The 14,117-nt window shown below is 50.0% G+C and overlaps 3 protein-coding genes across 3 annotated transcripts; 1 reads left to right on the forward strand and 2 right to left on the reverse strand.

Annotated features, from left to right (window-relative positions):
• Nucleotides 1–6,805: 6,805 nt before the first annotated feature.
• On the forward strand, nt 6,806–9,724 carry UHO2_06386 (uncharacterized protein; the record flags this gene model as incomplete). The annotated part of the gene is made up of 1 exon (XM_041556394.1): nt 6,806–9,724. The coding sequence occupies one exon, from the start codon at nt 6,806–6,808 to the stop codon at nt 9,722–9,724; it is 2,919 nt and encodes a 972-aa protein (XP_041412328.1).
• A 184-nt stretch (nt 9,725–9,908) lies between these two features.
• UHO2_06387 (uncharacterized protein) lies at nt 9,909–12,284 on the reverse strand (the record flags this gene model as incomplete). Its single annotated transcript, XM_041556395.1, has 1 exon — nt 9,909–12,284. The coding sequence occupies one exon, from the start codon at nt 12,282–12,284 to the stop codon at nt 9,909–9,911; it is 2,376 nt and encodes a 791-aa protein (XP_041412329.1).
• Nucleotides 12,285–12,830: 546 nt separating this feature from the next.
• Nucleotides 12,831–13,694, reverse strand: UHO2_06388 (uncharacterized protein; the record flags this gene model as incomplete). The annotated part of the gene is made up of 3 exons (XM_041556396.1): nt 12,831–12,919; nt 13,026–13,512; nt 13,593–13,694. The coding sequence occupies 3 exons, from the start codon at nt 13,692–13,694 to the stop codon at nt 12,831–12,833; spliced, it is 678 nt and encodes a 225-aa protein (XP_041412330.1).
• Between the last annotated feature and the right edge of the window lie 423 nt (nt 13,695–14,117).

Here is a 14,117-nt window from a genome sequence, read left to right on the forward strand (position 1 = left end):
CTCACTAACAGTTGGGTCCAGGTTCTTTCTTTCATTGTCATTGGTTGCTGTAAATCCATAAAGTTTATTATCATTCCATCTATCAGCAATGGTATTGTGTTTGATTGCTTCCTTGGCAATTTTGTCTGGGGTCTGTTCTCCATCCGCTTCATCAACATTATCCATGTCCATGTGTTCCTGCAGTGCTTCCTCTTCCCTCTCATCAAAAAGGTTCTTGTCTGTGTACCTCAGATCACCAAAGTCTTCCTTGTTTGTCAATGCTGGTGGCAGCTGTGCAGTCACTGGTTGCCACTCTGTCCTATTGGACCAGCATTTGGTCTCCATGAACTTTGCTGAATTGCTCCAGAATATGTTTGGTCTATAGTCTGGGCTGTAGAAAAGCCAGCCTCTTCTCTCCAAACTATATCCTAGGAATATGGAATGTCAGGGGTCTCGCGCCTGAAACCCAGGTCAGTCTGTCGAGTTACTCGGTGACTATCAAACTGTGTGACAGCTATTGTCCTGGTATCAGTGACTATCAAGTTGCACAGTGACAGCAGGTGGCATTCATTGTATATACTATTGTAGGTTTCGGCTGACCTCTGTGGACACTCCATTCAGGGGTAGCTTGGCACGATCAATATCAATGCTTCAGTTATGATGACACCAAGGTCTGGTGTGGGTGTTGATGATGATGAGGTTGATGACGTTGGTGATAAGGTTGTTGAGTGTTGATGATAATGAGGTTGATGGTGTTGGTGATAAGGTTGGTGGCGTCAACATGAGTGTCCAGTGTGCTGACTGATGCTTGAGGTGATCCCTGGACTGCAGTGGACTACTGCCTTCGGTTCTATCTTGGTCCGGACTGCTAACCTGCTATGGGTGCCTTCGGATGTCAAGTAGTGGTGATACAACACACACACTATGATGAGGAGCAACCTTGATAGATTGCTGCTATGCTGACTGTAACTAATGAGTACTTATGTTTCTAAAGTATTGACTAGTTGTATGGTGAGTAGAGTGGATAAGGATCCACTCGACTTTTGATGATGAGAAAGCATGGTTATATACCTCTTCACAGCATCGCCAGCGATGCTGCTCCTGCTCTCTACTCCAGAGAGTACCTTCTTCATCGAGTACTGTTCAGGGGCCTCTCCTGCCTGCTTGGTACCCCTGTGCCTCTTGAACTGTGTCAACTCCTTCGACACTGCTCCTCCTCCTTGCTACCCTGCTTGTTTGGCACCCTTGTGCCTCCTGAGTGATGTTGACTCCTTCGACACTGCTCCTCCTCCTCAGGACCTGTCGACCCTGCTCTTCTCGAGCCCCTGAGTGGTAACCATCTGCATGCTCCTTGAGCTTGGTCCTCTTCGTGGCTGTGCCTGCTCCTTGAGCTTGGTCCTCCTCGTGGCTGTGCTTGGCCCTCCTTGCATATGGCTCAGTCCTCTTTTGCATGTGAGTCTGTAGGAGTCCATGGTCTCCATGGAGACTGCACTACAACCATGCTCTCTACTGGTATCGACTAGATCTTCGATACCTGTGCTCCTTCCATATGAACCAGTGACCCTCCTGCTTCTTGAGCCTCCAGGCCCATGACACCAGTGACCCTCCTGCTTCTTGAGCATCCAGGCCCATGACAGATGCTATGTGTCATGGGCCTGGATGCTCAAGAAGCAGGAGGGTCACTGGTTCATATGGAAGGAGCACAGGTATCGAAGACCTAGTCGACACCAGTAGAGAGCATGGTTGTAGTGCAGTCTCCATGGAGACCATGGACTCCTATGGACTCACATGCAAAGGAGGGCCAAGCACAGCCACGAGGAGGACCAAGCTCAAGGAGCAGGCACAGCCACGAGGAGGACCAAGCTCAAGGAGCAGGCACAGCCACGAAGAGGACCAAGCTCAAGGAGCATGCAGATGGTTACCACTCAGGGGCTCGAGAGACAAGAGCCAAAGGAACTGTCACTGATCAAAGGAGGAGGAGCAGTGTCGAAGGAGTCGACATCAGGTCATGAGGAGGAGGAGCAGTGTCGAAGGAGTCGACACCAGGTCATGAGGAGGAGGAGCTGTGTCGACCAAGAGGCACAGGGGTGCCAAGCAGGAGAGGCCCCTGAGCAGTACTCGATGAAGAAGGTACTCTATGGAGAGAGAGCAGGAGCAGCATCGCTGGCGATGCTGAGAAGAGGTATATAACCATGCTTTCTCATCATCATAGGTCGAGTGGATCCTCATCCACTCTACTCACCATACAACTAGTCAATACTTTAGAAACACAAGTACTCATTAGTTACAGTCAGCATAGCAGCAATCTATCAAGGTTGCTCCTCATCGTAGTGTGTGTGTTGTATCACCACTACCTGACGTCCGAAGGCGCCCATAGCAGGTTAGCGGTCCGGATATAGATAGAACCGAAGGCAGTAGTCCACTGCGGTCCGGGGATCACTTCAAAGCATCAAGTCAACACACTGGACACTCGTGTTGACGCCACCAACCTTATCACCAACACCATCAACCTCATTATCATTGACATCACCAATCATATCATCAACACCATCAACCTCATTATCATCGACATCACCAATCTCATCACCAACACCATCAACCTCATCATCATCAACACCCACACCAGACCTTGGTGTCATCATAACATTGATATTGATCGTGCCGAGCTACCCCTGAACGGAGTGTCCACAGAGGTCAGCCGAAACCTACGATAGTATATACAACGAACGCCACCTGCTGTCACTGCACAACTTGATAGTCACCGATACCGAGACAATAGCTGTCACACAGTTTAATAGTCACCGAGTATCTCGACAGACCGACCTGGGTTTCAGGCGCGAGACCCCTGACACTATGGCCCATTGGTCGAGCTTCTTATTGTCTCTTTTAGCTTTAGGGATATTTACCCATGATAAACATCTGAACACACATAGAAGCTTCATAAGCTGTTTCAGTGATCTCCCAAACATAGCCTGAAATGGGACCTTGCCATCTATACTCAGGATGAGATTCATCTTAAATGCCATGGCTCGTATTGCATATGGCCAGAACCTCTTTGGCAATCATCTCTGCATGAGTAGGGCCCACATCTTCTCACTTAGGCTCCTGTTCATCCTTTCTACACATCTGTTCTGTCTGCTATCATATCCTACTGTCATTTGCCACTCTATACCTTTGTCATGTGCCCATTCATGGGCATTGTTGCTCCTCCATTCAGTACCTTGATCAGACCATATTGCTTTTAAGCTCTTTCCTGCCTGTGTTTCTAAGTATGCTATTATTGATTTTAGCTCCTTAAAAGCGTGGCTCTTTTGTAATAGAGGCCATACATACACATACTTGCTGTGGTCATCAACCAAGACCAAAGTGCACATGTACTCTGTTGCATGCGATGAATCGACTATCAAGTTGATATGAATGAGGTCAAGCAGAGAAACGGACCTTTCTCTGCCACCCTGACCCATCTGAGCTGCTGTGCTTTTAGCTCAGATGCATTGTTCACATGTCAAAGTGGCATTTGGATTTAGGTTTGCTGGGTGGTCGCCTTTTAGATGGTTGATGATGGCTCTCGTTTTGTCTCGGCCCAGATGCCCTAGATGCTCATGCCATAATTGTTGTTTGGGTATCTTGACTTTGTTCTCAATATGTTTGAAATCTTCATCAACACCTTCAAATAATGATGCTGATGTGATCATTGCATTTTCCTGCCATGTGTCACCTCAGAACTCCAAAAGTCCTTGCTTGTGATTCTTGGTCATCTTGAGTAACATGCCATTTGCTAGATATATTTGCCCTCCAGTTGAATCTAGTATCACTCATGCTCCTTCATCTGTCAGGGAATTTGTTGACAATAGGTTAACATTGAGATGCTGAACATACAATACATTTTGGAGAAGAACATCTCTGGTGTTTGTTGATATGCTAGCATCTCCTATAGCAGTCACTTCCAGAACCTCACTTCCAGTGGTGAGTATGCACTTTTGGCAGGTTCTCAGACCAATGAGCATGCTATAGTCATTTACCATGTGATAGCTGGCACCTGAGTCTAAGATCCAATGAGAAGTCTCTTTTGAATCTAGGGGGCTCGGCCAACTATGTGTGAGGGAGCACCAGACCTCCTATTTGGGCCTGGCAAGGGGAGAATTTTCTGGTATAGTCACTGATGCATCGCATTGACTGATCCCATGTCCAGGCCTTTTGCAGACCCAACATTGAAGTCTTTGGGGTCTGGCGGCAACCTTGGCACTGGTGCTGTCAGCATCCTTTTCATCCTGATCATCCTGATCATCGCTGCTGGCAACTCTGGCACTAGCTTGACAGGGATCAACCCTTGAAGCAGGGTTGTTCTCGATCGCCAATTGCCAGATGGATAGAGCAGTGGTGAGGGCACTGAAACTAAGCTGGCTTATGGTAGCAACAGTTTCTTTGTACATTGGGTGTCAGATGGTGCACTTTTGTAGATTAGAAAACAGGGTGTCATCAGTGAATGGCTTTCCCAGTAAGCTACTCTCCATTTGGATGGTTCTTATTTCATGGATGAGCTTTCATACATCTGAGTTGTACATCCTGAGTTCTCCTAGCTGAGCAATCAATGCAATACAATGAGATATGGCGGTGGCCTCATTGGTGAGTCCATTTTCAATCTTCTTCCATACATTATGGAATGTATGATGTTCCCTGATGATGTCAAGAATCAAGTAATTTATGTTGAACTCTCCAGTGGTGTTGATGGTACTGCATAGTGCATTTGTTAAGGCATCATCAAATGTGCAGTTCCACTTGGGATGTTTCTTGTCATATGTGTCAGGGGTCTCGCGCCTGAAACCCAGGTCGGTCTGTCGAGATACTCGGTGACTATCAAACTGTGCGACAGCTATTGTCTCGGTATCGGTGACTATCAAGTTGTGCAGTGACAGCAGGTGGTGTTCGTTGTATATACTATCGTAGGTTTCGGCTGACCTCTGTGGACACTCCATTCAGGGGTAGTTCGGCACGATCAATATCAATGTTATGATGACACCAAGGTCTGGTGTGAGTGTTGATGATGATGAGGTCGATGGCGTGGGTGGTGAGATTGGTGATGTCGATGATAATGAGGTTGATGGTGTTGGTGATAAGGTTGGTGGCATCAACACGAGTGTCCAATGTGTTGACTTGATGCTTGAAATGATCCCCGGACCGCAGTGGACTACTGCCTTCGGTTCTATCTATATCCGGACTGCTAACCTGCTATGGGCGCCTTCGGACATCAGGTAGTGGTGATACAACACACACACTACGATGAGGAGCAACCTTTGATGGATTGCTGCTATGCTGACTGAAACTAATATATACTTATGCTGAAGTGATAACTAGTTATGGTGAGTAGAGTGGATGAGGATCCACTCGACCTATTGATGATGAGAAAGCATGGTTATATACCTCTTCTCAGCATCGCCAGCGATGCTGCTCCTGCTCTCTCTCCAGAGAGTACCTTCTTCATTGAGTACTGCTCAGGGGCCTCTCCTGCTTGGCACCCCTGTGCCTCTTGAGCTGTGTCGACTCCTTCGACACTGCTCCTCCTCCTCATGACCTGATGTCAACCCTTCGACACTGCTCCTCCTCCTCATGACCTGGTGTCGACTCCTTCGACACTGCTCCTCCTCCTTTGATCAGTGACAGTTCCTTTGGCTCTTGTCTCTCGAGCCCCTGAGTGGTAACCATCTGCATGCTCCTTGAGCTTGGTCCTCTTCGTGGCTGTGCCTGCTCCTTGAGCTTGGTCCTCCTCGTGGCTGTGCTTGGCCCTCCTTTGCATGTGAGTCCATAGGAGTCCATGGTCTCCATGGAGACTGCACTATGCTCTCTACTGATCTCGACTAGATCTTCGATACCTGTGCTCCTTCCATATGAACCCATGACCCTCCTGCTTCTTGAGCATCCAGGCCCATGACAATATGCTCCATCGAGATGCTTCATAGCATGGGGGACACATCATAGGAAGGACTTGATATGGGTGCTCCAACTATAATAGTTGTGTGATGTGAGTTTTGGAACTGGCTCAAGTAGCTTTGCTAGGGTATGAAAGTTGTATTGCTTGCCATCATTGTCATGGTCCAAGTCAGAGTCAGTTTCTTCATCAGCATTGTCATCGATTGCCTTGGTGTCTGACTTGTTGGTGGCCTCATTATCAGCAACATGTGGTTGTGTTGCCTTGCCCTTTCTTCCTCCTTTGGCCTTGCTTGCTATGGCTTGAGCTTTGGTTTCTTGTACCATGTTATCAATGGTCTCAGCTAGCTCAGTCAGTAGAGCATCAGACTCTTAATCAGTTGAAGATTACTGGTAAAATGCAACTGTTAGGAGCTACTAGCAATCTCAACTAATCAGGTGTATAACAGTTGTTATCTTTTAATTGATGGGTGCTACAATGCAAACATATATATACTTGATTGTTACCCTTAGCCCATACTAGATCATAATGAACTATTCTTCATATCACCCCTGTGTTGTCACCTCCTGAGCATTGCCATCTCCTGAGTGTTATGGTTGAAGTACTTATATGTCCCATATGCATATTGATGCATGTTGACATGCAGCTCTGACTCATCAGTGACTCGCTTGTGCTCTGCGGACCACGTGATTCAGTTTAGGATGCCAACGCATCTTCAACTTCATCTTACGGCCGTGTGAGACAGGCTTGGATAGTAATTTACGCCACGCGCCTTCGCGGAACTCGGCTCGTTTCGAATGGAAAAACACACAGACACTCACACAGAACTGCCACGATGGCAGGCAGCTCTCCTTTTGCCTGCAAACCATCATCTCATCCATCACTGCAGGCAGCAAGAACATGATGCTGTCCGCTGTCGCACCCACAACATACTCTTTCGAGCCACTGGAGCCGCTCACAGCTCCGGAAGCTGACTCATCGACTAGCCACTTTCGAGCTTTCACTCGTCTCCCACGACCCTTCGACTCTGTTCCTGATTCAGAAGGTGAAGAGCAGTCCTCCGAAGATGAGGGCCAAGGTCGAGGGGACCGCGATCCTCGCTCCCGAAATGCCTCGGCTTCGTCATCCAAACATACTCTCGAGGCGGAAGAGTTTCGAATCGGAGATGTTGTCTATCTTCCCTCTTCTTATCAAGCCCCTCTAGCCGGTGTACTCACCCATCTCTGGACAGACGCTTTGGAGCAAGGCAAGATCTTTGGTGTCTGTCGACTACTTCACTGGCCAGAATGGATGTCGACGATGGCCAAAAAGCGTATGTCCGGCATCACCAGTCGTCACGAGATCTACTACACTCACAAGGCTACTTCCCTCTCCAAGCGTCGCACAAGGACAAGTGCGAGATCAGGCAAGGAGGGAGACACTTTCCAAGCCGGCCCTTCGCTTCATGACTACTCATTCGATGTCGACGAGATCATTGCCAAGATTCATATCCACTCCAGTCAGGCAGAATGCGCAAAGGCGATCAAGCAGTCTTCGGCGGCGCTTTCGACTATTGCAACAAACAACGCAGACAACTCGATTGAGCTTGCGGCGGCGAAGAAGAAGACGGCAAAGACGCACACATTATACAAGAACAAGTCATTCCCAACCCACTTGTTCTGCGAGCGGGCGGTGGACCCCAACAGAGAGCTGTTCTGGAGGATCGATTGGGCCAAGCTTGTCGACAAGGGAAAGCAAGGTGCAGGCTGGGACTTGAAGGATGACTCGTCCGACGTGGCCACTTCGCAAGGCCAGGGTGTCAAGGATCTAGTCGAGCAAGTACAACGAGACGTCAAGTTTGGCACTGCTACACCTCTTCCATCGGCGGCGGCAGGATTACGAGCATCAACACCGTCCACTTCAGCATCTGCTTCTGATGTCGCTCCCAGGTCGTCTCGTGCTCGATCGGCTGCTTCCCCATCAGTCGATCTCGACCAGCCTAAGCGACGACCCGGAAGACCACGCAAAGAAGATTCGCTCTCAGCCGGAATCGAAGCGCCCAAGCGCAAGTACAATCGCAAGAGAGCCAACGGCTTCGACTCTGACTCGGACCTTGCCTCTGACGATTCCTTCCAGAGTGGCGACGAGTTTGAAGTGGAAGACAACCTGCTTGTCAAAGCTAGGCACCTCGACACACCTGAGTCATCCGACAACGAAGGCTCCCAGTTCAGCGCACCTCCTTCTGACGATGAGGAGGACAATGAAGACGATGATGACTGTGGTAAGACGTTCAACCTTACCCCTCGCAAGCGAGCCAAGCTGCCGAAAGATGTACCGATGACACCAACGAAACGGCGAGTTCTTACGACCCCGCAGAAGGCGCTGTACGGCCTAGCAAGTCCAGCAAAAGCGCAAGCAACGCCTCGAAGCAAAGCCCGCCTGATGGGACTCAAAGCACGCTCTCTACCGCATCCAACGCTTCCTGCACGACCGCCAAAGCTCTCGCTCTTACCGAACGAAGAAGCCCAAACGCTCAGCCCGCACGAGCGGGCCAAACGCCTGCTTCACGTGGGTGCCACGCCTGATCACCTTCCATGCCGTGAAGAGCAGTACGAAGAGATCATGGCTTGTGTTGAAGATGCTGTCGAGGAAGGAATTGGAGGCTGCGTCTACGTCTCTGGTGTTCCAGGCACAGGCAAGACTGCCACCGTTCGCGAGGTCATCCGCGAATTGACAGCTAGAGCGGAGCGAAACGAGATGAACCCATTCTCATTCGTCGAAATCAACGGCATGAAGCTTGCCGATGCTTCTCAAGCGTACACCTTGCTCTGGTCCGCAATTTCTGGTGGACAGCGTACTTCTCCCAAAACGGCACTGGGTCTGTTATCGTCACACTTTGCACGTGTTGGTGCAAAGATGTCAGGTGCCGCCGGAGGAGCAGGTGTTGGAGCCGGTCCTGGTCGAGCAGCAACGGTCGTGCTAATGGACGAATTAGATCAGCTCGTCACAGCACGACAAGATGTTATGTACAACATGTTCAACTGGCCCAATACTAGAGGTAGTAGATTGGTTGTCATTGCAGTTGCAAACACGATGGATTTGCCCGAGAGAACGTTGAATGCTAAAGTGGCGAGTCGATTGGGTATGACTAGAATCTCTTTCATGCCCTATACTGACAGACAGCTGGTCGAGATCGTCAAATCAAGGTTAGGCTTGTCCCATCAGCAGGAGAACAAGGATCAAGCTCCAATCAGCTTCGCTTGTAAAGACGTGCTTAGCTTGGACGCCATTACGTACGTCTCTAAGCGTGTTTCAAACGTCTCTGGTGATGCCCGCCGCATGCTTGACGTCTGCCGAAGATCCATCGAGCTTGTCGAAGCTAAAGCCAAGTCTTCTCCCGCTGTCATGCCGAAAATGGTGACGATTTTGGACATGAAGTCAGTACTGGATTGCATGGTCAAGTCAGGAAAAGTGAGTCACATGCTCTCCCTCGCTCTGCACGCCAAAATCCTACTCCTCAGTCTACTCTCTTGCCTCCGAAGATCAGGACTAGCAGAAGCTGAATTACAAGACGTCAGTAATCATCACAAGGCTATCTGTCGAATGTACGCCATTCCCACTTCAACTCTAACTTTCTCTACCAACTCTAGCGTAGAAGAATTCTCACTCAATCATCCCCTTGCAACTCTGTCATCACTTGGACTTGTCATCTGTGTAGGACAAGGAGCAGGAACAGGAAGAGTAGGTGGATTTGCAAGACTCATGCTCGCCTGTCAGGAGGACGAAGTCAGATTGGCATTCCAACACGATCCCGATGAACGACTAAGGAAGATGCTTTAACATGAACTTATAACTCATCAGTTAGCATGCAATGCAAACAAAACATACTCTCACTCATCTCACTCATCTCACTCATCTCACTCATCGTGTGAAGCGTATGAAGAGCAACTCTGAGAAGCGTCGAATCTATCAATGCTGATGATGTTGTGTACTTTCTTGCTGCTTGTATTTGCATTGACTTGTATCATGCTCGAGGCGTCTGTGTCTTGATAGCAGCAGGTTGGAATGTGCTGTCTCGATTACGGAGGATGCAGTAGTCTCCATAAACGTTGGCGTTTCCTGGCCAGGATTTTGGCAACCAGAAAGCGCGGTGGAGAGCCGCTACGACCTTCTGCACGGCTTTCGTGAAGAGCGAGTCACGAGGATCAGCAACAGGACGACTGAACTCGGCGTCCAGGAAAGCACCGCAGAAGACTCGGTCCCAGTGATGGGACTTTGTGGCGTAACGAGGTTCGTTAATGGATTCCTTGAAGCCACTAGCAAGACTGCGGTGAGGCAAATCAAGGTCAACTAGATAGTCGCAGGAAGAGACATGTACGTAACGATCAAACTCCTCCTTGTTAAGATCGTTGAAGCCACTTTGTACGCGACGAGTGACAGAAGACCAAGGCCAAGCCCAAGCGGGTGTTGCATCGAGAGTACGAGTGACAAGGTCGGGTTCTTGGATAGTCGAGGATGCATCCACATCGAAATGCTTAGGAAGGATACCGGTGAACTGGCTCTTGATCCATTCTACCTCAACATCGGCTGGGACAAGGAAGTGGGTAGGGAAACGATGCCATTCTTTTCCGTAGCAAAGTCGGATAGGTTTTTCGAGGCTTTTGAGGGGCTCGAGGCTGATGGTGAGGTCGACACTGTTTCCTTTGTTTTCCTCGCCCAGACCGCGGTCATTGTAGTCCTTCTCCTGTTCAGTGGCGACAGGCGAGAGACCGCGAGCGATGCGTTGCTGGATGACAGGACTGAGAGTCTCAGGGAAAAGATCCGCCACCACACGCGGAAGCTCATAGCCTTCGAAATGGAAGAGTACGTCAAAGGGTGCATGGTAGTTATTGAGCTGACCTACGCATCGCAGAACGCCAAGGACGACACTGAGAGCGAGCACCGAGGAGGTGATGGTGGTGAAGAGACTCGACTTGGATGCGCGGTAGGGCGACTTGGTGACCTTGACAAAAGTGACCTCGGCGAGTGTACGGATGAGGTAGAGCGAGACCGCAGCATTCATGCAAAGAAGGGTGTATGCAGGATACATGAAGCGCTCCTCCTTATGTGCCTGAAGGCTGAGGACGACGAACCAGAGGTAGAAGGGTGCGATGCGGAAGAGGGCAAGCGTGAAGAGGCTCGAAGGCTGCTCGACTGAAACATGTCCCTTCTTGGCTGATGCCTCGAGAGCGGGTCGCTGGAAGCGCCTTGGGTCAAAGCGAGCAGTGACAAAAAGCAGAGGCAAAGACAAGAGTGCCAGAGGGAACAAGACATTGAAGTTAAGGAGCAAGTTGGAAAAGTAGAAAGTCCATGGCTCAGTTCCGTACAGCTCGGGGCCAGCGCCTCTGCTGCGTGAGAAGAGATTATAGAGAACGGTGTTGAGGGGTACGAAGGAGAGCTTGCCGTAGGCAAGAGTGTCGACAGCAAGAACGGGCAGGACAAGGAATGCCGAGAGGACGGCAGCACCGATAGCCGTGGACCATCTGGCCAGAATCCAGTTGGAGTACTTGTTGTTGGCGATGATGTCGTCTCCACGGAAGAAGAGCTGTTCAAGAAGATAGGGAGCAGCGAGGATGATGGCAAATGGCCAGCCGAGAACAGCACCAGCTGCGAAAGAAAGAGTAGTTATGAGAAGACGCTCGGCCCTGAACGGTCGCTGAGATGGGTTGGAGAGCACCGAGGGGTCGGAGGAAGGGAGTCTTGCTGGGTACAGGTAGGAAGAGAAGGCGAGAGTAGTGGCGTGCATGACAAAGGTGGAAGGGAGCAAGGCAGTAGAAGCCTCATAGATACCGGCACTTGCAGCAAGAGCCATGAGGCAGTATCGTCCAACTCTGGCGCTGAAAACATCAGCAACAGCCTTATAGAATCTTGCATCGACGAAGGAGGAGATGAAGGCCAGCAACAGACGGACGGCGAAGAAAATCTGACGCTTGCCTACACCGAAGTAGGCAAGGAGCTTGGTGAGAGGGAGGAACTGAGCGATAAAAGCCCATGATCGAATGGCGAACTGGGGCGAGTATTCCCAGGACTGAAATGGGACAGAAGCGTGCTGCTTGCGGCGAGGAAAGACGAGAAGGTGCAATGGCTCCCAGTACCCGAAGGTCTCGTCGCAGTCCTTGATGACCGAGTACATTGCTGAGGAGACACGAATGATGATGAGGAAGCGGAAAGCGGCCGAAATGGAGGGCGACCAAGCAGGCTTCTGATGCGCTCTAGCATAGTCTTGGAAGAGAGCATTTCGCCGAGAGAGAAGGGCGTCGGCGGCGGCGGCATCTTTGGCTGCGGTGGCCTTGGCAAAGGCAGGATCACCTTTTTTCTGGAAACGAAGAGCTTGTCCTCTCGGCACGTTGGGGGTTGCCATGGTGACTATTCGATATGAGCTAGTCGAAGGAGAGGCAGCGACCTAATTGACTGCTCTCGTTGGATGATATCGACAATGGACTGCTCTCGTCGGATGATATCGACAATGGAGAGCTGAGCCAGATGGTGGTGGTCAGTAACAACGATTGGACAATGCGGAAAAGTGAAAAGCAAGCTGGTCCGTGCCTGGCTGAGACCAAATTATCCAATATGATGATATATGCTGACATAATCCTAATCCTAATCCCAATCGGGGATCGGGCGGAACCGATCTGTCGAGAGATCGGGTACAAGACAGTAACCCGCTCGTTGTCAAGCTAGATGATGATGAAGGAGACGAGAAGCGATGTTGCACTCCATGGACTAAAGTATCAAGGTGAAAGGCGACAGCATCAACAAGCTTGGGAGGGATCTCTCAGGATAGTTTATGAACAGCTGCTAGAATTGAGTGAAAGTGCGGGTATCGAGGATCGAGCAATCAAGTGCTGGAAGGGCAAGAGTAACAAGGTGCGGAAGCAGGAAAGCTGTCGAGGATGCTCGCGCCTGTCTATTGACCGAAAGCCTTTTGGAGGCCTGACAGCAATCTCTGCTGGAAGATGTCTTGTGCAAACTCTCCATGTTCAGTGAACCATTCGCCTGTGAAAGCGAATATCGATGATTCAAATGTGGGGCATGGCGTTAGTGAGCGAGTGAGTATAGGTTTCTGGCGTTGCTGCGGAAAGAAGGAATCACTTGTGCTTACCAAGATGACCAAGTGGAAGCGAGCCGCTCTTTTTGCTGAGAAGCGACTTGCCCTTGTTGCTCTTTCGGGTGTAGTGAAAGTGCAATGTGTATGCTGGAGGAGTCAAAATGGGCTTGCCGCTGGGAGCTTTGGCATTCTTCTTGATTGCTTTTGGAAGGGGAGGCGAGGAAATGAGGAGCTGCTCGGTTTCAATGCGGTTGGAAAGCATCTTGCGAGTGCCGGTGAAGATGGTGTTGCCTTGCAGGTACGAGTTAGCCGCCTGGATCGCAGATAGAATGATGTAAATGACGACAGCGATCCCGCATGTTTGCTTGTTACGATTCCACTCCTTCTCGACAAAATATGCCCAGGTCGAGGTGCCGATCATGATAGCGGATGCTGTGAAGCCGAGCAGGAGACGCAAGTCATCGTGCAAGTGGCTCACCTTGAAGGGCGCAAACGCTTGAGCTTTTGCCACGGACTCATCATCTGGCTGCCGCGATAGGATCTGTGCAGAGTAAAGAGAGGGAGAGGAATGTCAATACCTCGGGGCCCTCGTATAGTCACTTGAGGCGCTTGGCAACTTACTCGTTCCACAGCTTCATCGCAGGTAGCCTTGAGCTCGGAGAGATTTGAACTGTCGACGACGATGCGGTCGCCCTTGGCCTTGTTCTTGTCTGTTGTCTCCATCTTGCGATTCGTGCCTGTGAGGTGCCTCTGAATAGTGGTGGTGGTAGCCAAGTGGTGGTGAGCAGAAGAGCGCAACCCTTGCTCAATCCCAAAAAATCAAGCTCAGACGTGTTGCGACGTGGAAGCGGACACCGCTACATACTTTGTTAGGGCTACAGAGTCAACAGAACATTTCTCCAAAACTGAAATCGGCAAGATCGGCAAGATCGGCACTCCGATCGCTCTTTTTGCAGATCCTCTCGGGCGTGTGTGTGGCCTTCTTTCTTCCTGCGCACCTTTTCTGTTCTTGCCAGTTAACGCAAATTCGCTTTTTTTTTTTTTTTTTTTTTTTTTTTTTTTTGGCTTCGTCTTGGTAACGGCCGGGATCCGAATCAATCGATCTTATTTCCCATCGACTCGCAAGACAGTGCACAGGATCTACGA

Source organism: Ustilago hordei (genome assembly GCF_900519145.1).
Source record: "Ustilago hordei strain Uho2 genome assembly, contig: UHO2_contig_18, whole genome shotgun sequence".
Lineage (NCBI taxonomy): Eukaryota > Fungi > Basidiomycota > Ustilaginomycetes > Ustilaginales > Ustilaginaceae > Ustilago > Ustilago hordei.